Source organism: Ursus arctos, unplaced genomic scaffold, assembly GCF_023065955.2.
Source record: "Ursus arctos isolate Adak ecotype North America unplaced genomic scaffold, UrsArc2.0 scaffold_10, whole genome shotgun sequence".
Classification (NCBI taxonomy): domain Eukaryota; kingdom Metazoa; phylum Chordata; class Mammalia; order Carnivora; family Ursidae; genus Ursus; species Ursus arctos.
The window spans coordinates 9,779,264-9,795,053 of NW_026622764.1; the positions used below are offsets into that span (position 1 = coordinate 9,779,264).

The following is a 15,790-nucleotide window of genomic DNA, read 5'->3' on the forward strand; positions in this document are numbered from 1 at the left end:
GGGTAGATAAGCATGAGGCATGGCGGAGAGATTTTGGATCACAGAAAATAAGACAAAAATAGTGGGGTTTGCTCCCTAATTTACAAGCATGGCATAAAATTCATTTGTTCTGAATGGACCTCTTCTGTTGGGAAGGGAATTTGGCCAGCCAGAATGTAGAGTCTGTATTTACAGAAATAATGGCATTTGGCAGTTCCAGCATCAGGAATAAACATCCCCTTTGTCTTCAAACTGTTATTATGATGTGCTGAAGTACGACGGAATATTTAAATATGCATATGGGAAAAGGCAGAAAATTTGTTCAAATATGGGTATCGGTGGTTTGTAGGTTTGGGTTCTGCAGCCGTTTAAGCAAAGCAACAACAAAAAAAAGAACTAAGAATACTTGAAATAAGAAATAAGATCGTAATGCTCAAAAACATTGATAACATCAGATTCAGTTGTCTTCCAAAATATATGGTGATACCTTTCTCCCCTGCAAATTCAGTGTTGATACCCAATCTAGAAAAATGTGTTTTTCTCTGTTTACCTGGCAAGGCCTTGCACATATCAGGATGTAAATGAGCTTAAGAGACAAGAGAGACAAGGAAAGGCAGGTGTTTGAAGGTGGTGTTTATTTACAGTTAGGATTTTCTGTACGTGCATATTTATTGACAGAGAAAGATGTTCACAAGATACTGTTAAATGAAAAAAAAAACAGCTGGTTACAAGACAGTGTTTAAGCAGCCATTTGAAAATAAATACGTGCATGGAAAAATATATACGGAAAAGAAGATAGGAGAGATATAATCCATATGCCATTGGAGAGTAACGGCCCCAGCTACAGGAAGTGTCTCGAGGAGAGGGAATATATTTGATTACTACTCTGTCTGCAGCACTTTGCCTCGGGGCTGGCACAGTGTATGCACACAACAAATATTTTGAAAAAACCATTGAGTCTCTAAAAGTGGAGTTCCTGATGGTTTTCACCTTGTTCCTCATTTTGTTTTTATATTTTTTCTAATTATCCTGCATGGTTGCGTAATGAAAATAAAAAATGAAATTATTTTCTTTTCATTTAACTTAAGATGTAGGTGTTTGAGGAGGGAGTAGTCAGCTGTCCTCGCTTGTCACGTGAATCTCGTCATGTCTGACAGCACAGATACAGGTGCATGTTGGGAATCAACCGTTCGATAAATATCCCTTGCCCAGGGAGGTAGTGCAGAGCTAGCAATACGATAGTGAAAAAATAAGAGTAACATTAGGTGGAAGTTGAAGAATGAGTGTGCAATGGTGAGAGGCTCTCCTTTAATTAATCAGTTGCTCTGTTCTTAATTAAATATGTTGTTTGCCTGTTTCAGGAGCACAGGGCATTGGAATTCTAGGAGGAAAGAGACCAAGTATATTTTGTTAGTGCTAAATTCCTATCACCTAACACAATGGTTGGGATCTTTTTTTGGTTTGGTTTTTTTTGAATGAATGCATTTTATGCAAGCATGAATGAATGAGAAACTTCTGCTAGCCATGAAGGCTGCTCTTCCAAAGACCTAATAGGAAAGTTTGGGATGAGAAGTCCAAGGGGTAGTATTGAACATTTCGTTTTCTTAATTTCCTTTTAAAAACTCTGCACGGGTTTAGTTAAGGAGTACAAAGGATTAATGTGGGCTTGGCAGCAGACCAGGAAGAGGACACAGCTGGAATAAAGGAGCTGATGTTGCCGAGAAAGATTGTAAGGTGGGGGTGGTGATGGGACGCTTAGCCAGGTCAAGTGGAGTGTGTGGGTTATGAGTATGCCTGGAAGTGCAAGTAAAACTGAGCAGGGCAGAGTGTCCTTACAACGTAAAGTTCAATAAGGCAGGCAGGCTGGGAGCTCCGAATGCCTTTGCTGTTCCCTGCCGGGTACCCAGCACATGTCACAGTGCCTGATACCAAAGTGGATGCGCAGTCTTTTCTGTGTGAAAGAATGAATGAATGAATGAATGAATGAACGAGAAACAAGGGGATGGGCTGAGCTTTTCTGGGTTACAGGAGAGATCAGATCAGGGTTTTGGGAGGTTGATTTCTGATATACAGGACAGGACATATTAGAAAGCTTGATGTTTGTGGCAGTCCGGACCTGATGTCCATGGTCTAGCAAGGACTCTCTAGTAATGGGGCTAAAGCCAAAGGGATAGTGTACATCAGGACAGAGAATCTTCTGCACATGTGAGGACCTGCATGTGAGGACCCAAAGAGCTCAGGGCAGTAGGATGTGAGAGTTGAGAGGAAAGGGTGAAGGGGAATGTTGGACTGATATCCACCTGTCCTTTTGAGTTTCACGTGGTGATGGTGTCGGTACGCCTGTATCTGAGGGCGAAGCAGCAGCATAGATGCATGACTCAGGAACCAGACACCCACAGATGGTGATGATAACTGTAAGAGCAGATGCTCGTTTAAGGGGTTAAGTACGGAGGACAGACACAGGGGACAACAGGTAAAGGACATGCTGTAAACTATCATTGAGAAGATGGGAGATTGAAAAGAGTTTAATGCAAACCCAAGAGAGTTACAAGAAGAAGAAATGACCCATAGTGTTGCAAGCACTTCGCAATTAAAGAAAACTGGATCTATCCATTGCGATTGGTCAAGAGAGAGCTGGAACGGCCTGAGGAAAGAGTATGACGATGGAAGTAAAAAGTTGTTATCACAGAATACAAAACTGGGTTTTAACCATTTAATAGGGAGCAATGAACCAAAATATCTTTTCTCTGGGACTTGCCATTAGCTGTTTCTAAGTAAAAGATTTATCAGTAAATGTATTGTAACTGTGCAGCCTTTTCCTGCTATTGAACTATTTAAATACCAACTACTTTTAATAAGGGTGGAAAAACTACTGGAAGCCTTGCTTTCTAAATTTAGTGCACTGCTTTATGAAGGACACTTCTGTAAATAGAAAAAAATATATTGGGTTATAAATACATCATAGTGATAAGGCTAAGATACACAGAAGCAATTTCCTATCAAAATAATCAGCTTACCTAGGATACTTAAATATCCCTGCTGGTCTTTATCAGGGGAATAATAGGTTTGCTGTACTCAGTTATATTGATTCAACATGAATGAATGTGTAAAATCATATTTCTGTGTAGAAAGGAACATTTTGATAATCAACTGCCTCAAATTAATTTTGAACTCTTCATATGTTTGTAATTTGCATTTATTTTACTACTTGGGTGCTTTACATAATATTCGATATTATTAAATCAGTCAAGATTTCAGTGATTCAGGAGCTAGTGAGTTTTAATATATATGTGGATCAACCAGGTTCCATGGGAGTTTGAACAGGTGGTTTTCTTGGGCACTGTTTGATTTGGTGGCATTTTTGCAGTAGGCAAAATTAGGGTCAAAGTGTATGACAATATCATTCCTCATGCATGGTTTTGGTGGGTCAAAAATAGCTAGTATAGAGGTTAAAAAAATAATTCTGATGTCTACTTCTGTAGATAAACAAACCCATAATCAAGAACTGTCTTTGCTTCAGATGGGATATTTATAATACAAGGTGCATGGAATTCATATATGAAGGTATCACATTTATACATCGAAAATTTTTCAGACTGTAACTTATGGCCAGATCATAAGAGGAATGAATGGTCATTCATAAGTCTCCACTGGCTCATCTTTGGACAACCTTGTACAACCACCCTTTATTTCCTTCATGTTGTGTAATCTTGAAGGATTTCTAAAAGATTCTGTATCCCATTTTGGGGGCTGTCATTCAAGAAGCATCCCAAATTGAGGCCACCAGATGTTTCCCTCCATAGTAAATCAGAGAACAAGCATAATTTGAATATTCTGCATATATTTACATATCGATGTCAAGAGTCCCTAACTCCAATTATGTAAAATAAAATTAATTAGTGCAGCCTACTGCAAAGCCCATATTCAAATCCAATATTCAGGGCAAGATAGCCTGGAAATACCTAGCACATCTTAAAGCCAATTAGCTTGATTTCTTCTGGGACTAGGAGGGCTGGGCAGACACACCTACCTGGGTGCGTCCAGGAGAGCCTGGACAGAGAAGGAGGCACTCAGACATAGAGAAGCAAAGTCAAAGCTCCTTTGTCCTGAGCTGCTGTGGTTTGTTCTCTTTCCCAGTGAAAATTGCAACTGCATGTATTTCCAGATCCTGCAAACACGTTCTTGTTCTTCTCATGCTCCTGCGAGAATTGAGTGGCCCTCACTGTCCTTTGGTTAGAGTTCCGCGTCTAGCCCCCAAGGAGCAGCAGATAGGACAGCCAGTGTCCCTACGTGGCGGTAAAACCTCTGGGTTTTCCTGACTCGGCATTTTCACGGCTGTGCGCCGCCTGGACCTCTTCCCTCCCGTTACTGGCCCTGAGAAATTCTGATCAGTCCTGAGCATCAGTTTGGTCCGCTAGAGATGCTTGGGCTTTGTGGTCAGATGGAGTTTCTCTTACATTTCAAGTTTGCGTGGATAGCCTTGGTCAAGTTGTTAACAGCCCCGAGGCCTTGTGCCAGCGTGAAAAGACGAGATATTTTCCTTTCTATTGTCAGTTGTAAAGATTAAGTAAAATATCATTGCTGAGTGTCCAAAACATAGTATATATCCCCCAAAACGCTAGCTTTGCTCCTTTCCTTTGAGACTCAGTCCCGGTGTTCATCAAATATGTCTCTCTGTGGACTCAGGGTAACTAGGTGCCCCCTACCTTTGTGTCTCTTCTCTATTGTGTTGCACATGTTTGCTCTTCGTGTCCTGAGGGCCCTCCTTCCGTGGCCGCTGGACTGTGGGAGGTGGTAGCCGTGGCAGGACAGAGGTGACACTTACACTGAGATGTGGATGCCTCGGAATTGTGGAAATGTACGTGGCAAGCGGGCATCGCATCTCCCTCCGGTTTGATTTGGATTTACTTCAAAGTAACTGGAAGAACTGGCGCGGTCCCAGCATTCTTAAAAGAAAAAAAAAAAAACACCCATTTAGAGGCGGTTCTGCCCCATTCTCTCTGGGTCGCATCCTCTATGTCAAGGACAAAATGGGGAAATCTGTTTGAAACTATCATTGGAAACAGACGTTTGGAGTGTCCCATTAAATTAACCCGGGGGAAAATCCTGGGAAAGATCTGAGTATTTCATCTGGATTGGTCACCTGTGCTCCGGCACAGACGACCTTCAAGTGGAGACAGCTCTAGGCCTCAAAAAACGTCCTACTAATATGAATCTCCGAAAAGGCCATGCCGTTCTACCCCGGTTAATCCAGACTAGTGCTCTCCGAGTGGGCATGCTAACTGTTTATGAAGCGCACGAGATAATCTATTGGGTTGAGGGAAGAAAAACCCAAACAAACTCAAGCTTGGATTAATATTTTTATCTTACCCTTTTATTTCTTTTGGATGTGTTTATTATATACTATATAGCAGAGCGTGTCTAATTAACGAATGCATATGCAAACATGGGGGAGTCCGGTTTTGAAGCGATCAGGGTAAAGACGGTTTAGGTGACTCACAGAACTGTCTTTCTTCTTCCAGACTGCACTTTCGTACTTGCTCACCAAAGCTAACTTCAGCATGCTCAAAAGGAAGCAGAGCTCCAGGGTGGAGGCCCAGCCGGTGACTGACTTTGGTCCTGATGAATCTCTGTCAGACAACGCGGACATACTCTGGATTAACAAGCCAGTAAGTTTCTTTTTTGAAGAACGGAGAAGCGCATGCTGATATAAAGGAAATTTGATTCATATAATTCAAAAATCACATACCTTTGGCTTTGAAATGACTGTTTGAGGTGCAGTCGAATATGGATGAGTCTCCGAGTCTGGAAGTGGAGAATAATTCAGATGAAATAAAGAGGTGCCGCTGGGAGTTATTCACATAGGAAGGTCTGCTGGGTGGCCTGCTCCCTCCTTTCCCCCTGCGTGCATGCTGTCCTCCGCGCCGCGCCATGCAGCCATAATGCCACTTCTCGGTCTGAGCCGAAGCTGGAGTGCAGACGAGCCATCTGTTCCGTCACACTTGGAGTTCTCAGCACGCGTGAATGTGTGAGGTGATAATCGAATGTCTGGAGTTAAAGGTCGCCTTCCGAGTTGCAAGTGTTGAGTAAAAGCCGAGGTTAATGAGAGAGTGGGTAGTGTCTCTGAAGAATTTCGTCACCTTCTCTGCCTAACGAAGCTGACGAGAACTTGAGGGAACATCTAGTACAGGGACCCTCGAGTAGACAGTGCAGCAGCCAGAAGGTGGAACGGCATGTTCACGGGGCTTGGAAGCTCGGCCAGACCACAGAGAGTAGGCTCCCCTTCAGTACCGAGCTCCCGGCAAGGCCAAAGGAGGGGAATGAACTGTTCCCCTCGCACTGATTGTCTTTCCCTTGACCGGGATAAAGATCATCTGCCCGGGCTCCCTGCCCTTTCCCATCTTCTCCGTCTCATCTGCTCTGCAGGCTACACGTCCAGCCTGCTCCGATTTCTTCCTGCATTTCCATTTCTGTTCACTTCCCCCATCAATTTACAGGCATTGAAACATCTCTCTTACCTCCATTTCAAATTAGAATGTGCTCGTTGTACCATGAAGGCTTTTTCTGTTCTGGCTCTAACTGCCGGGCAACTGTTCTTTCCTGGATCTGCCCGCTGGCTACTTGAGCCTCCTCGGCGTCTTTCTGCTCCTCCGAGATGTCCAGCCAGTTCACGTTGCTTCTCTGCCCGGAGGCCTTTCCCAGCCTCTGATGAGTCAGGCCCTCCTGACCCATTAAAGGCTGGCTCAGATGTCAGCCCACCCCTGTCGGCCTCTGAAAGGGTTCCTCATTTGACCCTTTCCACCACACACAGAACGAACGTCTTCTCTTTGCACTTACCCTGTTTTACAGTTGTATGTGAGTAAAAATGTATATTGCATGTAAGTATAAATGGATGTTACGCATATCAGACCGCTAAGTAAGGATGAGTCAGAAACGTGTTTAATAGAAACGTGTGGCCCCAAAGCCCCACAGAATTTCTTACACATAGTAGGTCTGCCATTCGTGGTTAGAAAATTGAACAGGGTGGAGAAGAAAGCATCCGCTAACTTTTTCTTAGGGTCTGCCACATATCAGGCTTTCTGAGAACCTCTGAGGAAGGTACCATTATAGATGTAGCCTTGGAAGCACGAACTAAAATGATTAATGCTGAATTATGATTCTTTCTTTAAATTCAAAATAGGTTTGTTGTGGAAGAACCCATCTTTTGAAGTTCTTTTGTGTAATTAGATCCTTTGTGTTGGAGATCCAGATGGGGCTAAATTTGCACACTGGTATTTATTGAAGGGCTTCCAAATTGCATGAAAAGTACATCAACCCTTAAAATGAATTGAGTCATCAGTGACTTACATGATATAGAATTAGTGGCATTATGTCTTCATGCAAATATTATAACTGTCAGATTAATATTATAACCCATTCACCAGCCTACAAGCGTCTGAGTCTCCTCACAGTTCTGACTATCTTCGATTTTTCATCATGGGTGCTTGCTAGCTTGCAGAGCTGAGAAGACATCTACCATGAAACTGTGACATCTTTTTCTGGGGTGGGGGGGTGGAGTGTAATATTAAAGGATTAACATGACTGCAGATATATCCAGCATCGTCAATAAATAACACATTTAAATAATGTTTAAGAATGCGTACTAATTAATTAACTAGTAATGTTCATTGTGTGGGCGTAGCATGCAGAGGCAATGAATATTTTATAGCCTAAGTGTTAGTTTTTATAATAAAGTATATGTGAGTGATCGTATTTCCTACACACACACACACACACGTACATGCACACACATGTGCGTATACATGTTTATCTTTTTATTTTTACATCTTTATGTTGAAGTTGAGGAAGATCTCTAAACAGCATGTGCACTCCTAGAATTGCACAGAAACTGACTTTTTGGAATTTTGGAAAAGCTACCAGGGCTAAATTTGTACAAAAGTTTCTTTAAATAGAGAGGAAAGTCCATTTATTATCTTTTGAACATGTAGGATGAGGTCAGATTTTAAAATATATTTTTTTATATAAGAATGTTACATATAAGATACAAATGGAAAGAAAACCCAACACATGGAAGTGCTGTGTACCAAGTCATTTTTAAAAACATTGGCAGTCCCGGAGGACAGGCCCCTGTGCTAGCTACCAGGGAAGTTACGGTAAGTAAAATATAAGTCTCCAATTCCAGGTGCTCATAGTATATAAAAAGTATAAAAGTGATAGGACATCACGTTTCTACATGAGTAAGGTACTGACCCATGTTTTAATGGGATCGGAATCTCCTTATGTTGAGGCCCGATGCCTTGGAAAGGTCAGAGGCACTGAGGTAGCCAGCCCGGTTCACAACGAGCCCTTGGCTCTCGTTAACTGCAGGAGCACAGACAAGTCTCTTAACCTTTCTGTCTTCATGTGTGCATGTGGAAATTAGGCTGCTTTCAGAATGAAATGATGTAAAATATGTGAAAATATTTCGCACATTGTATGCACTTAACAGACATGAGTTTCCTACTCTCTCTTCTCTGTGCCAGTGAAATATTGTAATCAAGAGATCCTATTTTCCAATAGTGTGGTTTATAATAACACAAGTTTAAGATCTCACGTTACGGTGTCTGCTGATAACTTTGGACCGTTTTTGCAGTGGGTTCACTCTTTGCTGCGTATCTGTGCCATCATCAGCGTCATTTCCGTCTGCATGAACACGCCCATGACGTTCGAACACTACCCCCCTCTTCAGTATGTGACTTTTACGCTGGATACTTTGCTGATGTTTCTCTACACGGCAGAGATGATAGCAAAAATGCACATCCGGGGTATTGTCAAGGTGAGTGTTGTAGAATCAAAATGCATTGAAAATCTAAGTCAGTTTAATAATATTTTCAGATTAATTTCAATCAAACAAAACATCTCCTTATCCACACTGAAGTTTTTACAACTAGGGCATAAGTCCAGAGATTGGTGAAAATATGATGCATAAGAATATTTAAAAAGTGAAATAAATTGTGTAAGACGCAAAGCCTTGGGATATCCAGGAAGGAGAGAGACAGTCCGACTGGCGGCTTGATGGCCGGAGTGGGGTTGATTATGCCCCCTATGGGTGAGCCCATGGCCTGGCACAGCGACTAGCCCAAGGGTGGCGCCTGTGGATTTATGGGATGCCGAATAAATGTTACATGATGACGTTACCATGTGACGACATTGGGGGTGTCATTAACCAGAAGTGTTCTGAAGATATAAAGGGGTGAAAAGAAAGGGCATGAGGCCGAAAGCAGGAGTCTGAGAAAAGGAAAGTGTGGCATGCTAGTGGCTCCATTGGGAGACAAGAAATAAATAAAAGAACAAGGAAAAGAAGGAAAAACCAAAAGAAGAAAAGAGAATATTCCTGCTATATATTACTAACCTTCACACAGAGGATAAAAGTAGGTACTGATGACACTGTCTCTCTGAAGTGTTTGAAATTGTGCTATTTAGGGAGCCCATGGTATAAGGAAATAGCAGAAGGGACCTAAGGGTCTCAAATGACAGATTTGACTCAAACCTTAGCTCTTTCCTTTACCAGCTGTATCAGCATCTCCAGTTACATAATTTTGGTGGAAAAGGCCTTATTTTGTACTAGGATTTTAAGAATCTAATGAGATGATGCATAACATGAAATTACTTATGGGTCAGTGCATCTCTTTATACATAATTCATTGTGTATTCTCCTTAAAAGAGAGGGGTCACAGTCAGCGCCTTACTCTTTTTCATTTTTAACCTTTTGAAAACCTTTTTGTGGAAAATTTTAAGTTTACACAAAAGTAGAGATTATAGTTGTCATGAATCCCTATAACTCAATATCAACAGTTATCAATATTTGGCCAGTTCTTTTCCTTTTAAAGCAAATCTGAGAAATCAGGTCATTTCAGAAGTAACTCCTTATGCATTACTGGCTGAGAAACTTTCTTTTTAATATAACCATAATGCCATGATTGCATCTATCAAAATCAACAATTTTTTAATGTATGCCAGTACCCAAGTCATAGACGTATTTCCCCAATTGTCTCAAACATTTCCTTTTATAATAAGTTAGCTTCTTTGAATCAGGACTCAAACAAGCTTCACAAAGTATATTTGTTCTATTTTTAAGTCTCATTTAAGTCTCTTTATGCCCCTTAATTCTCAACCCCGCATATCCTGAAAAAAAAAATTGTGTTGTCAATCCATTGGAAAAATGAGTCTTGTAGAACATTCTGCACTCTAAATATGGCTAATTGCTTCCTGGTGGTTCCCTTTTTAGTTTCTATATACTCCATATTCCCTAAGCCATTTCGACTTTGACCAGCGATGTACACAGGTGCCTCTTTCCCCAAGTGGTCGCCACAAAATAGCTTGTAAAACTTTTGGATATTTGCCAATCTGATGAGTGAGAAATGGTAACTCAGTGTAGTTTTAATTTGAATTTCCCTTTTGAGAGTGAGGTTGAGCCTGATTGTATACAAAGGCCATTTTCAAGTTATAATTTTTCATTCAAGTTTTGGGTACTGTGTTGGGAATATTAGAGCTTTGTGGTGTAAATTACATTTATTTTCTACCTGTTTATCATTATCTTCACTCATGGTTATTCAGGCCATACACACCTCTTTCTATTCCAAATCCTAGGCTGTCTTTCCATTCTATCAAGTCCACACTTGTGTCTTACGGGAGTGGTTTATACGTCTCCTTATATGCATTTTGCACGTTGTTTTGTTATATTTATGCTTTGGCATGTTTTGTCATCTTTTCACTCTAACTATGGGATCTTATCTTCTATTAAGTAGTTTAACTTGCTGTTATTCTTTTAAATGAAAGCTGTTGATTTTTATATGTCAATATTATTTCCCGCTACTTTACTAAATTTACTAAATTCTTGTATTGTTGAAATCTTTTGGTATTCCCATGTCATCACAGTATATAAAAATAAAGACAGATTTGTCTTTTTATTTCCAATTCGGATGTTGCTTTCACTTATTTAATTGGGTCAGCTCAATTTTAAATAGTATCAGAGGCAGTGAACATCTTTGTCCAGCCCTGGGCTTATTTAGAACTTCTCTCATGTTTCTTCATTAAATAATTTGAAGGATTAGTGTTTGAAGTATGTATATTTTATCAGGATAAGAGAACAAACATTAATTCCAGCTTTTGACTGTTGTGTCGTGAATAGCTTTTAAATGTTATTGAACGATTATTTTTCTTTTTAGCTCTTGTAATGGGGTAGATTTCCTAATATTGAACCATCCTTACATTCCTGTAAAAAACTGAGTGGGTTCATGACACAGTTTTCTTTTGGTTTAATGTGCTATTTGATGATATTTGCTATTAAATTCCTCATTTTAATTTTGTCTAATCTTTGTCAGGTTTTGATATTAGATTTTCCATGTGTGTATACTCCTATTCTAAAATAGTCTGAATAAGCTTTAAATTGTTTTAACTTAAAAAGTTTGGTACAAATCTGCTATGAAACCATCTGGTCCTACTGCTTTTTTTTGGTTGGACTCCTTTCTGTTTATGTTTCTTCTATGGAAAGTGTTCTGTTCAGACTTGCTTGGTCTATGGGATCTGTTTGGTGAAGTATGCTTTCTTAGGAAATTATCCACTATTCAGTTTGTTTAATTTATTAACAGAAGATTGCATACAATAATTTTAATTTTTTCTGATTTATATGTCCTCTGAATTTTGAATTTTTTGTTAGATTTTGGCTGGGTTGGCTAGTATTGTTTATTATAATATTTTGTTTTTCATTTTGTTTTTTCTTTTTTAAGATTGTATTCATTTATTTGAGAGAGAGACAGAGAGAGAGAGCATGAGTGTGTGGGGGGATGATAGGACAGAAGGAGAGTGACAAGCTCGATCCTAGGACCCTGAGATCATGACCTGAGCTGAAGGTCAGGTCGAAGCTCAGACACTTCACTGACTGAGCCACCCAGGTGCCCCTCATTTTGTTTTAGATTAGACAGTTGGTTTACTTATCTTGTTGATTTTTAAAAAGAACTAGTTTATTCATTCATTCTAACTCATTAATTTTTGCTTTTACCTTTCTTTTTTTTTCTTTCTTTATTTGGCTTACTTTTTTGGGTCTATTTCTAGATTTTTGAAGGTGTTTCACATTTTTATTACTTGAGATTCTTAAATATGTTATGTCATTGCTTCTGGTATAAGTGTGGCTGTGAGAAGGTTTTTTCCTTCTTTGTGATTTGATCTTTCTCTTAAATACTGAGAGTCTTTCCCTTTATTTGAACTCAGTAGAGCTATGAGAATGTGTCTTTTGTTGACTGTTAAGGGAATAGGTACATCACAGGATATTTATTTTATTCCATTCTGTCTTCAGGATTTCTTTTATATTCCAGTTACACCAGATCATGTTTTGGTTACTAATTTCCATCATTTTCTTGTTGTTGTTTTTTTTCATTTTTATCTTTTCTGTGTTCTGTCTCCCTTTCTGTACTCCCCATGCTGTCTATTCAATCTTGTGTTCCTTTGAGTTTACTTCTCTTTCTAAATTGATTTTTTTTCATTTCTTTCTAATTCTGATTATTTCCTGAATGCTTTTCTGTCTTTTTTCACTGTCTCCTATTATTTAGACCTGATTTCTGTGCTTCCTTGTTTCCAGTTTTGGGGTACTTTTGTAGCACCTATTTTTTTTTTATTTCTTTTGATCACTTAGTTATATTCTACTACAGTTTTTATCTGCTTTGTATGTTTATTCTTTGTGTGTCTTATATTTTTATACATTTTTTCGTTCATTTATAATGTATATGGACTTGATCATGTATTTATAATATAATCATAAATACACTTAGAATATATTTATAAGGACTTGGTCATAATCCTTTTGTTCTGTTATCTTTTCTGCTATTGCTCATTTGAAATTGGAGTTTCTCCTGCTTAATGGGTAGAGTAGCTTCCATATATTATCAGTTTGAGGGTTCCTTCCACTCTTTACCATGAAGTATAAAATGTATAGCTTCTCTGTATAGTGACTATCCCAGGTCTGAGCTCTGCCTCTTCTGGGCTGCTAGTCCTCTTATCTAATCCTTGCTGTCCTTTGTCCCTCATGTCCCTTCCCTAGCCAATTGGATTCTACTCCAGGAGTTTTCTTTAGCTTGGGTCTCTGGTCTCCCAGAAAGGCGTTTTTATTAAGTCCACTTGGGAGATTAGGATGTTCTGTTACCTCTGATCTTTCTTTAGCCTTTGATGGGCATTTTGTCTTTGTAACTTATTTTTGTTTTGTTCTTTTGTTTCGCATTCACCTGCCATTGATAAACTGCTGTGTTGCATTTCTAGGAATTTTGCCATTTATTCCTAGGTTCACTTTATGAGACTTCCACTAAATGTTTCACTAGTATTTGTTAGTGGTTTTGGTGCTATGAAATTCTTGAATCAGCAGAACTTCCCTGCACATGTCCCTCTACAGCCTCCCCAAGCTGGGGTCTTGAGTAGGTGTTGATATTGTCAATAGTTTGGCCTTTATTTTGGAATACATTGTCAGTTAATTTTATTCAAGACTATGTCGATGGATATGTTTTTCTGTGTTATCTCACTTGCTTTATTTTCTTAGGAAATTTGGGAGATTAGAAAAAACTACCATAATGATCTTACCCAAATTGAAGTCAACTGCTTAACCTTTGTAGTAGTTTATTTAGCGTTTACTTTGTGTTAGACACAACTGCCTACTGTATGGCAAAAGAAACAAATTCTGACTGTCTTTTTTTTTTTTTTTTTAAGTAAGTGGTGGGAGGTGTCCTAAGTATAATGAGTGAATGAGACACTAGAAGATCAAGCTTAAAACCAATACTCCAGGGAGCTCTGCACTCAGGGCAGCAATGACCTCAGCTCAGGTCACACCTGGGAAAGGTCTGGTCCACACACCATCACTGCTGACATTCTGAACATTGCCCCAGGTTCTCTCTTTGTCCTCCGAAGTCAATGTTCACGGTTCTGAGAGTGAATACCAGATGGGGCAGGTTACATTAGGATCTGGAGAAGTCATGGGGGAAATGCAGTTTGATGCACCTGATGGTGAAGAGATAAAGGACAGGAGTGAGGCTGGAAGCTTGTCTACAGATGCATTCTATTAATTCTCCAAGGACACCTCTCAAAGAGTTTGTTTTTGCTTGGCTTCTCTCCTCTGATTTCATTGTCATAGTGGCCTTTAAAGAAATAAACTCAGAAGAGCTCACAAGTACTTTGGAGTTTGTATTAGTTTCCTACTTCTTGCATAACTAACGACAACAAACTTGGTGGCTTAAAACAACAGAAATGTATTGTCTCACAGTTCTGGAGGCCACAAGTCCAAAACCAGAATGTCGGCAGGACCATGATCTTTCTGAAGATTCTAGGGGAAACACCCTCCTTGCTCTTCCTCACTTTGGGTGGCCCTGGGTGGTTTTTGACATTCCTTAGCTTGTAGCTGCGTTGCTCCGGTCTCTGCTCCCGTCTTCATGTGGACTTCTTCCTTCCATGTGCCTCTGTGTGTCCTTTCCTCTTTTTTTTAAGACATTAGTCATTGGATTTAGGGCTCATCCTAATTCGGTATGACCTCATCTTAATTAATTACATCATTGAAAGAACTTACTTCCACATAAGGTCACATTCTGAGGTTTTGAGTGGGCATGGATTTTGGGGGCACACTGTTGAACTCCCTGCAGCATTAGTTTCAGCTAGCCACTGGACCAGCCAGCTGCTATTGTCAGATCTTGTAAGAAGCTTTGAAAAAAGCTTTCTGAAGTTTGTGCGGTAACTCACAGAAAAATGGGGTAGAAATACAAAAGAGGAATTCAGTTCAGTAAAGGAGTTGAACTTGAAAGGAATCATCAAAGCCACAGCAATCTTAATGCATTTATTAAGAAACCAGTTAGCTCAGAGAATCATCAAGAGCCTATTGTGGGTACAGTAAGCATGGACCAATAATACATCTATAATATGCGATCCACAGCCCATTAGCAAAAGTTGTTGGCTTATGGGAGCAGTGAGCACCTGCCATGCCTCACCCAGTGGATGTCAATGTGATCTGAAGATCATCTGGGTCTTTCACAGAGTTGCTAGGCCAGATACTCTGAGCTTAGGTTTGGGTATGTTGAGGTCCCCAAAGTTGGTAGCAAAACCAGGAGGTCAACTTGGGGGGAAAGTGGTCTTGCAAGGGCGCTAGAGGTATCCTTTATGCCACTGTAACTTCACTCCCAGTACAGCCTATCCCTGTTTTGAATTCTGTGATTCCCCAGAGGGCCTTGGATGACCCTGGCGCTCGCGTATGTTGGTCATTCAGGCAATGGCAATCTCTGAATTTTCTTTGGGATTAAAATCACCATGTGCTGATTTCTTTGAGATTCCAACTTGGAGGAACAAAAGCATGACGTTTTCTAGAATAAAAGTTTTGTTTCTGAAGTTATTTAATAAATTAAGACTTGGCTTCCACATTGATGAAGATGACAGTTATCATCGCAATGTCACAGTCTAATGATAAAAAGAACAGAGGTGGACTTAATATATTCATGCCAAGTGAACTGAGCACCAAATGAACAGAGGTTTTAATAGTTCAAATATTAAAAGTCAAAGCAATCATTAGATAAGAAAATATTTGATTTATGACCAGGTTGTTTTCGAAACCCTTTTAGTGAGTCATGCCCAGTATTTTCTGACTTCCTTCAATATTTGGATGATGAGCTGTTGACTAAAACTAAAAGTGTTGCTTTAATTTTCAATCTGTAAGAATTGAAAATGGAAAATGAACATCAAATACAGTCTTTCTGTTTTTCATTTAGGAATAGTGGATTAAACACAAATATAATGCAGATTTTAGTAATAC

The 15,790-nt window shown here is 39.7% G+C and overlaps 1 protein-coding gene and 1 long non-coding RNA gene across 2 annotated transcripts in view; one reads left to right on the plus strand and one right to left on the minus strand.

The window, feature by feature from the left end:
- NALCN (sodium leak channel, non-selective) overlaps positions 1–15,790 on the plus strand; it is a 300,199-nt gene that overhangs the window by 10,676 nt on the left and 273,733 nt on the right. The window contains exons 2-3 of the mRNA XM_044381929.3: positions 5,502–5,648; positions 8,612–8,794. Of these exons, the coding sequence (XP_044237864.1) occupies positions 5,541–5,648; positions 8,612–8,794 (291 nt within the window). The 5' untranslated portion in view covers positions 5,502–5,540. The remainder of the gene's footprint in view (positions 1–5,501; positions 5,649–8,611; positions 8,795–15,790) is intronic.
- On the minus strand, positions 598–6,670 carry LOC113251510 (uncharacterized). Its single transcript, XR_003314509.4, has 3 exons — positions 5,729–6,670; positions 5,480–5,609; positions 598–4,925 (listed from the first exon to the last, which is right to left on the minus strand). It is a non-coding gene; the product is annotated as an uncharacterized LOC113251510 (long non-coding RNA).